Source organism: Falco rusticolus, chromosome 13, assembly GCF_015220075.1.
Source record: "Falco rusticolus isolate bFalRus1 chromosome 13, bFalRus1.pri, whole genome shotgun sequence".
In the NCBI taxonomy this organism is placed as follows: domain Eukaryota; kingdom Metazoa; phylum Chordata; class Aves; order Falconiformes; family Falconidae; genus Falco; species Falco rusticolus.
In genome coordinates, this window is record NC_051199.1 from 4,058,164 (window position 1) to 4,074,623 (window position 16,460).

The following is a 16,460-nucleotide window of genomic DNA, read 5'->3' on the forward strand; positions in this document are numbered from 1 at the left end:
TGGGGGGGAATCCCGTTGCTGCTGTGGTAAGGGGCACCCCAGCCTCTGCCCTGGGCAGCAAAGCTGCACCCCAGAGTGCTCTTTGCTCTTAGCGTGTGGATCTCTGGGTGCACGCAGCCCTGGCAGCTGGACCACAGCTGGCTGCGTTCCCCCGCAGGCAGGAGGGACCTGTGGCACTGAGCGGGCACCGGCCCTCTTGGTGTAGCATGGGTGGCGGTAATGGTGCTGGGCATCACCTTGCAGGGCTGCCTGTGCGAAGGGTTGTTCAGTTGGTGTAAACCAACCACCCCAATACTTCTCCAGTCTCTACCCCACCCCATGTTCACGTTCAGCCCCACTTCCACCCCCTGTGTTTGGGCCAGCTGCCCCCTGCCAATTGCACCGCGGCGGGGGGGCTGGGGAGGAGGCACGCGGTCGGCAGGGTGGGAGGAAGAAGATGCACGCGCGTTGCTTTGGCGCTGGCTCGCTCAGCTACATTTCATCACACGGAAAAACGAGACAACAAGAAGTTCCCCTCAGTTTGCTGAGGCAGCCCGGTGGGGGCTGGGGGGGCTCCAGCCCATGCTCATGGGCCCCAGGCCTGGCCCTGTACAACACTTGAGACCACTGGAACGGAGGCGTGCAGGGCTGGGTCTGAGGAAATAACACTGGATGCCACTTGGTGCCTGAAAACGGCACAGCCTGTGCCAAGGGTTTGGAGTCCTAAAAAGTCACAACAGAGCCAGAGGGGCCAGAGCGAGTCCCAGGGCTTTGGTGGGTGGTGGGACGCTGCAGGGCAGTCCCGAGCCCCTTTTGCCTGGAGAAACGCAGCGAGGAACCAGTATCCTGGCGCTGGGAAACCTGGGTGAGTCCCTCCACTAACGAAACGGCTGATCCTGGTGGGTAAGGGAGCATTTCCATGCTATGGGAGACGTCCCAGCGCTGGGCCAGCTGCTGTGCTGCAAACCTGCAGGAGCTGGGGTGTGGTGATTTCTCAGGTAATTTTAAGGACTTCCTCGAGCTGGAGCTCCTCTGTGGTAGAAAACCTGTGGCTGCTGCAGGGTCTGGGCCCTGAGCTGGGGGTTTGGTTGTACTCAGAAAGCTGACTGGGGGGTGCTGCTGGGGGGGGGCAAGTTGGGGTGTCCCCGTTAAATGAGCCTGCTACGCCAGGCTGGAGGCTGTGGTCCCCTCCTGGTCCCCAGCTCTGGGCTGGGTGCTGGCAGGTGGCCAGGAGCCTCCAGCTGCTGCGAGCTGCTCCGGGCCTTCTCCCTGGGCTGCTATAGGGGGCCGGGGCGAGCAGCCCTGCTGGCTATTGTCACGCTAATATGGTGGCATTGAGCTGGGTCTGAGGGGTGACACCTTCGTTCTCCCTTCACTGCTGTGGTTCCCACTGATTTCACCCTGGGGGCTGGTGGCAGCACCCCCCCCCCGGGTGCAGGGCTGACTGGGCTGGCTGTCCCAGGGCTGTGGTGACAGTACGGACAGCCCTGACCACAGCCCCGGCCCTCCCTCGGCTGGGTCTGGCTATTCACCACACACCCCGTGTGTAACCTGGGCCTCGCGCGGCCCAAGGACAGCTCCAGCGCAGCGCTCCACAGTCCCCCTCCAGCAGCTCCCCGGCAGCCTGCCTGCTCCCCACACTGCCATCGGCATGGCCGCCCTCCTCCGCGCCGCGCATGGCTGGTGCGTGGCTCCGTTGGCAGGCAGCTGCTCTCTGTCACCTTTTTGAGCACAACCACGGTACTGTCGGAGCGCACAGCAGCGCAGGCACAGCACCTGGCAGACCCTTCTTTGCAGCGTTACGGGAAGATGCCAAATAACTGATTTCCCTGATGGATGCTGGCTGCAGCCCGGGACCACCCTGTAGCTAAGAGCCCCTCGGCTGCGGCCATGTGTGGGACTGTTCAGAGTGAGACTGTTGAACAACAGGCGGCTGTTACGGGCCTGTCCCCTGGCTGGTTTTGGTGCTGCGCCCTGGGCTTCATGCGATGCTCAGTGCCACAGCTGGAAGGAGTGACGATCTGGCTCTGCTGGCGACAGAGGATTTGCGTATATACACTGAGGTGAGCCTGTACAGGGGGTTTGCGCGCGCAGGTTGCACGTGCAGCTGGGTGGCACGGGTTACAAGCATGCAGGCAGCGATCGCTGGGCCTCCCACAGCACACGGGACAACAGCTCCTGGGGTAAGGTCAGTTGCCTGCTGCACGGCAGCCTGGCTCTGCTGGTGCTCCCGTGGTACGTGGTGGTGTGCGGGGACACGCTGGCACGGACACCTTTCTCTGTGCCTCGGCAGCAGGGAGCAGCGGAGACCGTGAGTGCCGGCTCAGCCAGGAAAGGCTTCTGCGGCAGCTCTGCGGAGGGATGCTGGCTGTGAAAGACGGGTGCACCACGGGGCAGGGCCCCGACGTGCTTCGAGGCCATCAGGTGGTCAGAGATGTGGGCCAGGGCTGGCGAGGCTGGGCTGCTGGTGGAGCAGGGCTGGTATGGAGCATCTTGGAGCGCTTGACTGGAAGCAGATCGAGGGTCTGCCCATGGGAATGGGCCCAGCGGCTTCACAGCAGGACTGGGGAGCTGGAGCTCCTGGGGCTTATCCCAGCCTGGTGCCGCCGGGCTGTGTGAGAGGCGGTAAAACAGCTCCTCTGCTTCAGTTTCAACCCTGTAAGATGCCGCTTCAGGAGCGCCCCAAACTTGAAAGGTAGCGATGAGCTGGGAGTGTTCAAACTGGGCAACGGTCATGCTGCCCCACGTGTCCTGAGCCAGCCCCAGCTAGCACGCGGGGAACAGGGGTCAGCTGGCTGCCACCCGGTGGCCTTTGGGCTGTGCCCGTTTGGCTCGTGCTCTTTGGGGCTTTACAGAACACCTGGAAAGGGGTTATTTTAGCCAGCTGGAAGCATTGATCTCCAGGAAAGGATCAGTGCCACGGGAAGCCCAGGAACTGCAATCTGTTAGTTGACAGGTTCCTGGTCCAGCGCACCAGGTCCTGCACCGTGGCCCACAGCACCACTGTCCCATCCTCCCAGCTGCCAGTCTCTGTCCTCTGCTCCTCTCCCAGAGGCACTGCAGGCGCTCGGTGACACCAGCGGTCATTGGCGGTTTCTGCTGCCCAGTTTCCTTCTCTGACTGTCATCCGACTTGTGCACCCGGAAACACTCCTTCAAGTTCTGGGCTCGGATTTTGGGGTTCAGGATCTCCTCCCCCATAGAACTGGGGAACCAGCCCCTCTCCTGGTCGTGAAGACGCTCCCCAAATATCCAGCCTGAACAGAGACAGAGACAGGCATAAATGGGGAAGGCCTGGCCCTTGCTCCTGTACTGGGACGGTTGTGCTAGGAAGAGCCTGCGGAGCTGGCAGTGCTCTCTGGAAGCTGCTCAGAGCCCTGTGCTGGGGCGGACCCAGTTTGTCAGTCTAGCCAAGGAGGCCTGCTCGCCTGAGCAGCATTGTGTGTGGACAGCTGGCTCAAGGGTTGCCAGCAGAAAGCAGGCGTTGCTGCCACTGAGTGCCTTCCACTGCCTCTGATGCTACAGGAGCGATCCCCAGCAGATACCCAATGCGAGAGTCCACCAGCTGCAAGTGTGCACCACACACCAGGACCAGGTGGCTGCAAAGCATCATCAAGGTAAGAATAGCTCTGGGTTACATCTGGGGTGGCCATGCCAGCCCTGCCATGGCCGACAGCTAGTGCCAGGGTGGCTGTGTCAATGCTGCCACAGCTCAGGACAACCTGGATTTGCCAGGTGTTAGGAGGAAGCTGTAACTCCCTCCTCCTGCTGTGAGCCCCCTTGGCTGTGACGCTAATGCCAGGGTCTCTCCTTAGCCAGAGGGCTCCTCCTGGCTGCTCGGCAGCCGCCTGCCTAGAGCAATGCCCACGCTTCCACACGGACTCCCGGCCCATCCCCATCCCGTCCCCCGTACCATCATCTGTCTTGTCCAAGATGTTGAGGACGTCAGCCAGTTCTAAGGACAGCTCGTCTGGCTGCTGGGCCACGTATGGGTGGACACACTGGATCTGCGGGCAGTCTGCCAGGGAACAGGGCGAGAGTGAGGGCCAGGCCGGGAATGGAGCCCGCTGCACAGCACAGCTCGGGTGGGCGGAGCACCGCAGGCTCTGCAAATGGCCCCTCTGGCCTGGTAAGAAACCCTGCAGAGGCCAAGGGGTGCCCCAGGGACTGGGGGAGCATCTCTGTGGGCATGGGAGCCAGGTGCACATCACCACCACAGTGCCACCCGTGAGCAGCTTTGGTGGGAGGGAGAGTGCTGGTGCAGCCCAGCCCACGTTGGAGGGGAGCAAGGTCAGGGCCAGGCCCAGAGACAAGTGGGCATCAAAGGTGGAAACACAAAGGGAGCCCAGGGAGAGGGTTCAGCTTCAGCAGAGGCCCCAGGCCTGGGACTGGACTGAGCTCAGGGCAGAATAAGGCGCCCTGGGGTAGGGTGAAGAGCTCCTGACTCCCATGCTGTGTCTCTTACCAACAAGTCTGGATGTAAATGAAACAAACTTGGTTCTCCGGTTTGGGGCCAGTGAAATCATCCAGCGTTTCATTTCACTCCTGGATAGGGGACACAAACCAAGGCTGTGAGCACGAGACAGTCACAGGGACCCCAGCTCCCCTGCCAGCCAGCCCTGGGCTCCTAATTCCTTCTTTCACAGCCCTTTCCTGCCTGCCCTCCCCACCCCCCCCCCCCGGGGTCCTGGGCTCACTAGTAATGCTGAGCCTCCCTCTTGCACACACTGGTTGGGATGTCACACATGCTGCAGGGCCACCAGGCTGGCTGCCCCCACAAGCAGCAGGATCTCCCTTGTGGGAGCAGCACAGCTTCAGAGAGGCAGCAGCAGGGTGGGGGGCCCGGCATTCTCTCAGCTCTAACCAGCAAAGGCAGCTCCTGGCTGGGCCGGGTCAATAGGAACAGTTTTTCCTGGAGAAAAGCAGTTAGAGGAACCATTTATTCCTGCAGCTGCTGTATGGGAACGCTTAAAGGGCAGAGCTGATTAATTCGCTTGCAGACAAACATTGCAGCATACGAAGGGTACCGCTCGCTTGGCAGAGGATGAGAGGAGAGACCCGTGTGAACACGTCACCAGATCCAGCAAGCTGTTAGGCAAAACCTGGGCCTGCAGCAAGAGGGTGAAGACTTCCCAGGTGCTGGAGAAGCCCCAGGCCTGGCGCTCCCTTGAGGGATCATGGAAATGGGGCAGCTCATCTTCACAGGCTCCAGCTCCTGCCTGGAGGACCAGCTGTGCTGCCAGCCCCGAGGGAGCCAGAGCCTTCCACCTTCTCAGACGGTAGTTTTAATGCCTGAACTTGACACACATCTAAAGCCACCAGAGTGTCTTCTGGGAGAAGAGAGGCCTAAAAGGGAGATGTGAAGGACAAGTGCTGGCAGGCTGATCTGCAGGGCTGAGAATACCTTGTGTTTCAAGGCTGACGTGTGAAGCTAAGGACCAGGGAAAGCAGCTGCAGGTCGAGTGCAGCCCCTCACACCACAAAGACGTGCAGGATGAGGGCCCTGTGCACTGAGGGGCTGGCACACAGGCATCAACCCAAGGCTCTTGCCATGCTTCTGTTTGCAGACTGGCCTTCCACGCAGCTCCTTGCAGGGCTATTTGGAGCTAGCCCCCAGCCCCCAGCTCCTCTCAAGCCTGCGAGGGGCCTGCCTGCGCTCCAGTCCTGCCCCTGAGACCAGCCACGGCTAAATGTACTGTCAGCTCCTGGCAGAGCCCACCCAGGGCAGAAGCTGCAAGCTGCCACCACGCAGGTCATCATTGCTATATGGGTTCAGAGCTAGGCAACGCTTGCAAGAGCTGTGGAACAGATGCAGCAGTCTCTGTTTGGCACCCACTTAGCTCTTCTAAGTCTTCAGTTTTCTAGTTTGTGCCAGTACTGCCCCAATCATCCCTGCAGCTCTGGAACAGTAGCCTTCAGCAGTTGCTACATCACATTTCAGCACACAAGAGCTGTTGGCAAGCCATGTGCTGGATCACACGCTCACTGTGGCCATCTAGAAGATGGGACAGGATGCAAAAGCACAGAACTGCAATTGCCTCCCCTGAGCTGAGGCAAACCCTGGCCTGGTTTATCATTCTCTGCACAGCAAAGTCTCACAGACGTCAAATGTGCGTTTGCCCTGCATAATGTGACTGACATCTCTATTTTCAGTACAGTAAAGCTGCAGTCACGTGGCTGGAGAGAAAGTGCAGTTGCTCGCTGTGCCGAGGGTTTGTCTTCCTGACGCTGGTGCTGCACTGCACTGGGGGGGTCAGGGTGCAGTCCCTGGGGCTGCAGCAGGACATGGTCCCCGCTGCGGCTGGTGTTCATTAAGGGATGTGGATGCTGAATGCTGGCCTACTAACAGCAAAGGAGCATCAAGCTGGGGGTGCATGTCATCCCTTGTAGCTGTTTAGCTAGTGGTATGTGTACACCTATGATAGCACAGATGCTGTGCCTAGAAAATGTGGGCCTGGTAAGGCTTGGGTCAATGAGAAAGGTGGGCCCCGAGCTCCGAAACAATCAGGTCTGTGTTAGTGCAACTGAATCATTTGCCCAGTCTGAGCTTGCTGGAGCCTGAAGTGAAAAATCAGTGAGCCAAAAAAACCTGTATCCAGGGAGACAAGGAGGCCCCGAGTAACAGAAGGGCTGTGCAAGATCGGCGTCAGCTGTGGAAGGTGCTGAGGAAGCGCCCTCTTCTCCCACCTTTGCCTACAAGCAGGAGCCACTTGGCTCCACAGGCCTGGTCAGGCAGTCGATCTTGGTGAGTGAGCCAGCTGAACTGCTGGAGCGTGCGCAGTGTACATCCTGCTTGCTTTTTCTTTCTGCATGTGCTGCAGGCTGTAAATCAGTTGAGCTCCTGTGCTGGGGCTGGTTTCTGACCTCTCTGTCCCAGAGTGCAAAGTGCCTGTCCATTCTTCACTCTGGATGCTACAAATACACCATACAGGAGAGAAATCTGCCTAGTTCACTAGTGCGTTTCCGTAGGAGAGGACAAAAGCGGCTTCGGGAGAGCAATGCTGGGCAGAGGGGCTTGTAGGGCCAGCCCAGCTGCAGCAGTGGGATCTCTGCCTGCCTGACCCTGGTAAGCCCGGAGAGCTGCTCCCCACGCAGACAAGGTGCTGCCCCTGCCTGGGTGTAGGGGGAGAGCCCAGCTGAGCACTGGTGGGGTGACTTGTACTCACTGGGATGATGCCTTCAGCATGTAGCTGGCCTCCCGGTCATCTGCATTCTCCAGCAGCCTCAAGATGAAGACGTTGGCCAAGCTCTGCCCCTGATCTTCTAACTCCTCTACCCGAAGAAGCCCCCGGGGAGCAGAGTCAAACACTTGATACTTGTCCCTGGGAGAGGTTAGAGAGGAGATTAGGAAAAACTGCAGTTATCCCAGGAGACTTCGGCTTCAGCCACCCAGAACTGTACGGAGGACACAGACCAGGAACCGCTGCACGGCAGGAGGAAAAAAGATGCCCTGCTGTGGGAAGGGATGAGCGGGTGGTTATGAAAACCCACTGCAAAGCAAGAAACCCTCGCCTTGCTCTGCCCTAGCCATCCCGCACGGCCTAGAACAAGCTCCTTGCTCTGTCTGAGCTCCCTGTGTACAAAATGCAGACAGTGCTCCCTCAAAGGGGACTGTGAGGCTTAATTCATTCCTATTTGTAAAATGCCTCTGTGTTTTCTGGACACAAGCTGCCACAGAAGCAAAATATTTCCAGGCATACAGACACTGCGGCGACATGTTTATTAGAAATGTTGGACAGGCAAGATGCTCCCTACCGGTGAGTCTAGTTAATGCTACAAAGAACACGCTGTTCTCTAGGACCCATCTGTGCTGCTGTATTTCACTAGTGTCTAGTTGCACAAGACCTAGTCCTAAGCACGATGACATTCTCCTCCTGAGGCAGGTTACACCATGTCAAATATAACCGCTAGCCTCAGGCCTAAATTTATACCCCTCCCTGCTGCGCAGATCTTTCCAGCCTGCTTTCTTACAAGTTCAACTGACTAAATCTGAGCTGTTCTTCAGGCAGCGATGACTCAAAAATCACTTCTTGACAGGAAGACAGACCTCCTGGGTCAGCCCACGAGCTGATGTCACTCATTGCCACTCTGCAGAAACTGGTTGATACATGCTCCTTACCCTCCTGGGCAATCTGGGCTGGAGACCTGTGCCACCCCTGAATAGTCAACTGTGCACAGAGGCAAGGTGACTGCCGAAGGAGGTGTACCAGTCAGGTCAGGATGCCCTCCCTGTGCCTGGGGGACAGGATGAGGGCACAGCATCACAGCTTGGATAAACCCAGGGGCAAACAGGACTCACGAAGTGCCCTGCGTACCAGCAGAATTTTGCACTCACCCAGGAATTTGCCGGCAAATTACTAGCAGATCATTGAAAAGGAACAAGTAGATTTCTCTGAAGAGTTTCTTGGTGCGAAGCGTTCGTGATGTCTTTGGACCATTCATTTGCTGCAGTTCCCCCTGCTTCAGCAGCCAGCGGGAGTGAGAGATGATGGGCACAGACTACAAGTGAGGAAAAGATGGCAAAGATGAGGAGAGCAGCAAAACCCCATGGGCTTATGCAGTCAAGATGCTGAAAACAAGAAGAGGTGCGAAAGGAAGGGTGGTGAGCTCCCATCACCACAGGCTGGACTGCAGAGGTTGGAGCAGGGCTTGCGCAGAGCGGGCAGTGTGCTCTGCCACCCACGCTGCAGCCTCGCAAAGAGTGTAACAGAACTCAGACAGGGACACGGCAGGGGCCCAAGAATGAGCAAACACTCAAGGATGGCAATGCTGGAGTGCCAAGTGCTGGATTTAAACACCAGGCTACACCCTGCACAGCCTGATCTGTCTCTGGGAGATCCCATGTCTCATCACCTGGGCTGAGCCTTTCTGGCCGGGGAGACAGACTTTCAAAAACATGTATTTGGCCTTTTGGCTACAAAAAAACAGGTTAATCAGGTTCTCGCTGGTTGGGTCTGTCCCATCTGGGTGGAGATACTGTCCCATGCAGCCACAACAGCACTTCTGCTAGAGTTTTACCACACACTGTGTTAAAAACAAGCAGCCCAGGACAAAGCACATCTTATATTAGAACAGCATGCTTCCAGTCAAACGACTGAAATACGAGAAAACATCTGAGTAACTGCTACTCTTCCCACCTTCACTCCCTCACTGTGTTTGCCACATGCACGGTGGCACAATCCTTCTTTCTTTCCATACTCTTGCACTCTTTTTCACCGGAGAAGCCCTGCCTGCACCAGTGCCCAAGGTAGACCTGTTCCAGGGACGAACCAGCTCCTGCCTGTCATTATAGCCTCAGCTTTACAAGAGATGAAGGCAGCCTTGTAGCTACCCTGGTCTAGTGCTGTCCTGTGGACTGTGATCTAGCCCTGACACACTGGTAAAATGCTCTGGAAAAATCAAATTCTTGGTCGCCCAGTGTGGCTTTCCATACAAACGATCTCATTTTTTTTACTTTGGTTGTTCAGGTACATAAAAATGTTGCTGGGAAGCGAAATATGCTCCTTAAAGTTTGTGAAGCAGGCAGATCTGAGAAGCACCTCCAGAGCACTCAGTAAAAGAATTGGCAACTTTATATTCAGCACTGGAATTTCATGGCATATATTAAAAGATCTGATCAGACACCCCTAAATACCGATTCAGTCATTCCCTGAGTGCAGTCAAAATAGATCATGAGCAGGTAATTAGAGAATGTACATAATGCATAAATGCAGGGATGAGTTAAAATGGTGGGACACACTTCATTTTGTTATTTTCCAGCTTTAAAGTGTTTTGCTTTGTAGCTTTCATCTTTCTTTAATGTCATTTGTAGTGTAAAATAATAGCTGAAAGCTGACCTACATTTTGAAGAGAGGTGAGAGGGAAGAGCCAGAACTGAGAGCTGGAGCAGGAGCCACCCACTGCACACAGGCGGTTTGAAGCCAGTGTGTCACATCTGCATACACACACGACACGCTGGCCTCAGTGCTGCCCCCGGTCTCTGCAGCGTGCATGCACAGAGGTCACCTGCATAGATGCAGTGCCTGCAGCAGCAGCATCTCCTTCAAAGGCTTTGGACCAGGCCATCACCGAACACTCACTAACAGGAATGCAACTAGGTTACTACTGCCATGTATGTGTGCACAACACTTGGATGCTGTTTGTTCTCTGTTTGCAATGGGTTACCAGCCTATGCATATACCTTGATCTTGAATTCCAGTTTCTTCTGGATGCTGATCATCTGCTCTGTTCGGCTCATCTTCCTGACACCTTCATTACATGCTTTCACCACCTGGGAAGAAAGAGAATAGAAAGATTTGTCTCTGCTACCTTAAGCAGGTAAGTGGCGATGGACAGCAAAGGCAGGCCTGACCATGACAGGGTAAGTGCCCTGCTGTAACGGGAATTGGCCAAGCTATTCTACCAGCACCGTATTCACATGACAAAGGGTGGGCGAGGGAGAAACAAACGCCCAGAAAACCCCACCAAAAAGCCCCCAAACACTTAGATGTTACAGCTGGAAGCTGACTATCACGGGGCATGTTAGATGGCTGCATTCATTACTGAACTTGACAGCATTAAGCAATACTCCTGCTTGCACAGCAAAGGGAACAGCTCATTTTCCAGATTCTGACACACCGCGTATCTCGTCTTGCTCATCCCCAACACTTGAAACAAGGTACATGTGCAGTATCATCTTCAAGAACAGAATGAAGCCAAAGATCTTAATTTCAAAGATGCAAATGCTGCGGTTCTGCCAAGCAGCACTAGATGCCAAGGTTATGAAATGTCCCAGGGAGAGAGACGTTCATCATACAGAGCCCAGTTGTGTTCTGAGCACAAACTTTCAACTGAAAAACCACAACCAATGTGCAGGTACTACCCTATTACAGGGACCTTAACCTAGATGCCACTGCCTGTTTCATAAGGAGCAACTCTCTGGAGAATTGGCTAGGTAGAAAAATTACGTTGGAGAACAAGCTCGACTTTGTGCTCTGTTTCTGCTACTCAGAATTCACCAGAACATCAGCAACTGAAACGGTGATCAGCTCTTACCTCTCAAATAGGATACCTCTAGAGAAAATAAGCACCAGATGACCTCTGTTGTGATGCTTGTACCTAGGTGGACATTAGGCATCTAAACTTAAACTCTTACAGATAAGTAACCATGCAAAGGGAGTTATGAAACTGATCAGGTGAGTTGCTGAGAGCTGAATATAAAAAGAGCATTCTTCCATCAGCAGTTACACTCACCTGCATACCACAGGAACAGCCTTCCTCAGGCTTTTGACCAATGTAAAAAAAAAAAAACTGGCTACCAAATGCATCAAGAGTGATCCTGCGAATACTAACAACACAGAATATTCTTCATAGTTAAGGTCTCCATCTTTGTCCCTAGCGATCTACGAAGTGTACACTTCCTAGACTAGTTGAGGGCAAATCCAAGATCCTGTTTTGTTGTAGTATTTCAGCTGGAAGCTGCGAGCATATCCTCAGGCTAACGTTCTAGCACAGCTTTCAACTTCAAATACTTATACTGAACTGCAGCATTCAAGAGATGTTCCAAGCTGCTGACAGAGAAGGGTTCAAACACTGTCCCAGCCCACATAGCTGCAGCTACATCCAGACCATTCAGATACGTAGCCTGGAAGTAGGATTGCCCTGTCTGATCAGGTCAGGAACAGCCCAGATAGAAAATATCCCAGTGCCATCCTGGTGTCTTGTACACAGCAGTAACTAGCACAACTGAGCACCACACCTACCTACCAGCCTCAGGGAAGAGGGCTAAAAGCAGGCTTGAGCGTTAAGAAATTGTTACCCTACGTCAGAGGGAGAAGTGTGCTGTATTGGAGGAAACCTGACACCGTTGTACTCTACAGCCTATTGCAGCCCATTACATGTCTCAGCGGCATCCACCACCTTCGGTAGCTGCAAAAACAACTTATATTCTTGAAGGCCTCCAGGGAAAACGTTCTCTCTGCCCTTTCCTACAGCGGAATCATAAATATCTGTTGTTAGCAAAGGATTCCTCGTCACTGACATCTAAGTGCTGCTAGATTAGTCCATCTTTGAAAGTAAGGAAGACTTAAGAAGAAAAAAAAAATTACTTTTGAAACAGTGACAAGATTCAAAAGGACAGCTCCAAGAGTGTATGTAATTTGTAGGTCTCTTTGCAGGGGGAAAATGAGCATGATGGTTTAATCTTAATGGCCTTCAGTTAGCTCATTCAAACTTACCGTTTCCAGTTCTTTATGTGCGTCCAGGGCAGTGGTTTCCCTGTCAGATTTCTCCTCCACTTTCTTCAAAATGTTCTGCAGGTGAAGAAAGGCTGTGTTAACTCTCATCCCAATCTGACAGCACAGGAAGGTCTTTGCTAACCTCCAAGTTATTTCCGGCCATCAGCCTAATTACGGGATAGGTGACAAGAGTACAGCGACTCTCACCTCTAGTTCCTCTTTCTCATTAAAACTTGTTCCTATGTGACTTTGTATCTAAAAGAAATGTGGCAGGCAGACTCCTATTTTATAGAAATAAATGAATAAATAAAAATAGTTAGAGCTGGCACTAGCAGTGTTATTGGTAATCCCAGTGGGATAAAACCACATGGGACCGAGCAGGTTCCTCAGCCCTAGAAGCACCTCCTCCAGCAGTGTTTAGACAAGCTGGCAAAGCACAGGAGGAAGATGGCTGACAGTCTGGTCCAAGCCACCATGATGCAGGGTATTATACATGGAGCATTTCCATGTCCCACAGCTTTTCTGCACCGTGTATCTGTGAGTCAGCATCACAACCATCAGGCAGCTGGGTTAATGGAGCATTGCTACTCCTTCTAGCAGCTCAGTAAAGTTCCTCCTCAACTGTTTTGCTCAGTAAAAGCTGTCTGGAAAATTCAACACTAATTTGGGGATGGTCTACGCGTGACTGAAATATTTTTTCCATAGTTGTTGAGAATGTCTAACTGTGGAAAGGTTTCATCCAGCTCTAGGATTGATCATGGCTGTATCTAAGCCATCTCATTGACAACTGCTGGGAAGGAAAATTCCAGGAGTGATCCAGAAGACCTTCAGGAGAGAGGGAAGAGCAAAACTCTACCTGCACCAGCAGCTTGAGCCGAGTGATCCTTTGAAATGGCAGAATCAGGAAGGAAGAGAAGGACAGGCCTTTGCACTTGGGATCCAGCTCTAGCTGTGAGATCACTTCCCGGAAAGCTGGCTTGTCCTGGCTGAGAGGAAAGAGAGGGAAAGTGAGGGGTTTGAGTGCTACCCTGCCTGAGACTCTGGTATGTGGCTGGTGACCCAAAAGCAACTTGATCCCGGAGACAGCATCTGCCTGGCCTCTCCCAATAAGAGGGAAGAGGGGAGGAAGGGACTGAGTGCTTCTAGGTGTATTTTAGTTTAAATCTAGAACTATTTATAGTGTTGGGGGAGGGAAAAAATAGACTTTTAATGTACAAGCCATGGTAGTGTTCACATGTGTTAGCACATCTAGCTCAGCAGCATACACTGCGTGCGTAGGTGTGTGTGAATGGGGTGTGTGTCCAAGTAGATGAGTCAGAGGCATAATTACATATTTTTACACAGTTGGAACTCTCTGACAAGGTGAAATTCACAGTCGTAAGAACAAGACAAGCCACAAAACAGCTCAAACTTGGCTACTCCTGGCCGCTTAGCTGGAGAATGGAAATCAATAATCTGGCCTGAGAAGCGCAGAGGCCATGCCCAGGCCACCCCTGGTGGTGTTTGCAGCAGGTGAGGGCATTGCTGGGCCACAGCCACACAGAGCAGCCTCTGCCCCAGGAAGGGTCCTGAGGAAGACCTACACTACTGGAGTCCTGGCTAGCAGAAACTGTGCAGATGCAGAGATTGCTAACTGTGCAAAACCAGTCTTCACTGCGCGTGACTTGCAACACTCAGGAGAAGCCACTGTGTTTCTCCCTGCTGCAGCAGGTACTTGTGCGGTGGTGTGACTCACCAGAGCCACACACAACCTACGTGCTCAGGTACAGGCTCAGGACAGCCAAATGGGGGGAACTGTGACACACCTCAGGCTTCGAGTTCAGCCAAGTGCTGCAAAATTCTTGTGCTAGCTAGGAGCCTGTGGAAGGGAGTCTGTTCTTTCCAATTTGCTTTATATTCTCCCGCAGACGAAAAAAATGCTGGCCTCTAAATTCATATCTAGGAATACCTCCAACAGGTCCCTTTCAGGCTCAAGTAATCCAGCTCATTACTGCTTTGCTTCTGAGTGTTTAGCTAATGGCTCTAGACAAACTGTTTATATTCTGCAGCTATATTACTCACCTCTGACTGAAGGAAACCCTGTGGTACCCTCCTTTTGGAAAGAACAGTTGGCCAAGCTCAGAAGAGGCCCCTTAAAGTGGTGGGGTTTGCCTCAAAAGCTGGAGAGCAGCAAAAGGAAAGGATTAGGGCTCCTTACACTCCTGAACCAGCTGCTGCTACAGGAAGGAAGCACAGTGCAGCACGTGCAGTGGGCTGCCCTGAAAGAATCCAGGACATTGTAACTAAAGAAAAATCAGTTCTCCGGCTCAAAGACAAGCTTGTAGGGCACTCTTTGTTTTGAGCTGGCATAAGAAAATTCCTACTGGACCAAAAGACTTGCTAAACTTGGAAAATACTGGAAAAGTATTTTCCATTATATTCTCAGACCTAGGTAATGTCTGTGTGTGTAACATCAGTATGTGAAGAAAATAGCTTTTTTTTGGTTTGTTTTAAGAAAATTATGTTGTTTTGAAAGAAAACCTGATTCTGAACTTTGGAAAGGTCAAATGCCTGGCTGGGAAGTTTGGGAAAAACACTGGCTGTTCTTGTCATCACAGATCTGTATTACGTTCTTGGCCTTTCAATCTCTTGCCTCTACCTGCAGTTTAAAAATACGTGCGTTTCACAAGTGTGCATCCCTGTGTATGGCATGAGTATTTCCTACAGTTGGGAACTGCTGGCTCTGAACTTACTTGGTATGTTAACTGCATACTATGTCAACCCACCCCTACTATAAAACCTTTTAGTTATGTTTTCTTTTTATAGGTGCAGTGAAAAATCAGTGAAATGGGAAATTCTGTTTCCATCTAACCCTTTGTCATAAAGATCTAAATTACAGTTAAATCCATGGTCTACCAAATTTTGCAAAATAATTTAGCATCAAGCAATGGAACTCACAGAAGCTGCTTGTAAGCTCTCTCCTGGTAGGTCTGGTTGGAGACGTAGGTGATGTACACAGAGAAGTGATTAACTGTATGCTGGTAGACAATATCGCACACATCTGAGATCACAATATTCTCCTCCACTCGCTGCTCGAGGTCCAACAGGAAGCTAGATGAGAAACGCAGCACTCATATTAATTGTGACCTGTCTGTCCCAGGTAATTCCCGGGAGAAACCCTTGGGGTTCAAAGTACTGAATGTGTCCACAGGCTTTTTGAAAAGACAGTGGGTAACAGACTGCCCCTAGTCAGCTCCTCCATCCCTCTACAAATGAGGTTAGCTAAAGTGATGCCATTCAGCTGGACAAAAATCCAGCAGCAGTTGTCTTACCGCTCACTAACAGCCATGACATCCAGAACATTGGAGAAGAGGATGTGTGCCTCAGACTGGTGTAAGATCTTTTTCAGACGTTCGTTCTCCATGAAGTGAGATACCAGCAGATTCAGACTTTTGTAATAGGAGGCTTCGGAAGTAACCAGCTCAAACATGGCCTGGGGGAGAAACCCAAAGAAGGAAATCAGCAGGCACCTTCTACTTTTACAGCGAGGCACACGCAGCGTTAATGAGAACATCGGCGCTGCACACAATCATGGACCTTGCACCCACCCTCCAGGCCCAGAGTACAGAGAGAGGTAAGCCCACAATGGCACTTGCAGCATGTTACGCAGGGTAGTGACTTGAACAGGGAAGATTTCCTCCCTCAACCGTCAGCCCTGGATCCTTCTGTCTCTCTCCTAAGTTGTTTAACCAAATTTCCTTCCATTGAATCTCTCCAGCAGAATGATCTCTTTTTCTTATTATATCTAAGCAGTCTGGTTTTATGGAGGTGCACACATAAAAGCACTTAATGGGCTCCCTCCTTCCTTCCTAGTTGTCACTCAGTCTTGACCTGATGCTGCTCCAGGCACTGGCCCCCTCTATACCCTGACTTGTCACAGCCCTGCACTTTCACCTCCCTTTCAGGGAGCACCCTTGGTAGTACCCACACACCTTCCAACCCCTCGCTGGTCACGAGCGCACTGGCTTGTTGCTCTCCTCATTGTGGCTTATTGTCCTACACGAGAGGGTCTCCTTGTACCATCTACACTCTTGGTTTAGAAAGGCCATGGTGTAGAGGCCAGGATGTCCAGCACACTGCAGTCCCAGTGTGCAACGTGCTCCTTGGGGCAGAGACAGCACAAATACACAGCTGTGGTGCTCCTAGCCCGAGTGTCTTCCCCGGTCCAAAGGAAATACAGCTGTTACTGTCCAAGTGAGGCTTCCCTGGTCATCCCTGGCCATACGTT

At 52.7% G+C, this 16,460-nt stretch overlaps 1 protein-coding gene across 1 annotated transcript in view; it reads right to left on the reverse strand.

Annotated features, from left to right (window-relative positions):
• Positions 1–447: 447 nt before the first annotated feature.
• Positions 448–16,460, reverse strand: part of NGEF (neuronal guanine nucleotide exchange factor) — a 52,761-nt gene continuing 36,748 nt past the window's right edge. The window contains exons 8-17 of the mRNA XM_037406473.1: positions 15,505–15,665; positions 15,131–15,283; positions 13,050–13,179; positions 12,194–12,268; positions 10,159–10,248; positions 8,314–8,477; positions 7,145–7,300; positions 4,444–4,523; positions 3,892–3,996; positions 448–3,235 (exon numbers count right to left, since the gene is read on the reverse strand). Coding sequence (XP_037262370.1) covers positions 3,063–3,235; positions 3,892–3,996; positions 4,444–4,523; positions 7,145–7,300; positions 8,314–8,477; positions 10,159–10,248; positions 12,194–12,268; positions 13,050–13,179; positions 15,131–15,283; positions 15,505–15,665 — 1,287 coding nt within the window. The 3' untranslated portion in view covers positions 448–3,062. The remainder of the gene's footprint in view (positions 3,236–3,891; positions 3,997–4,443; positions 4,524–7,144; positions 7,301–8,313; positions 8,478–10,158; positions 10,249–12,193; positions 12,269–13,049; positions 13,180–15,130; positions 15,284–15,504; positions 15,666–16,460) is intronic.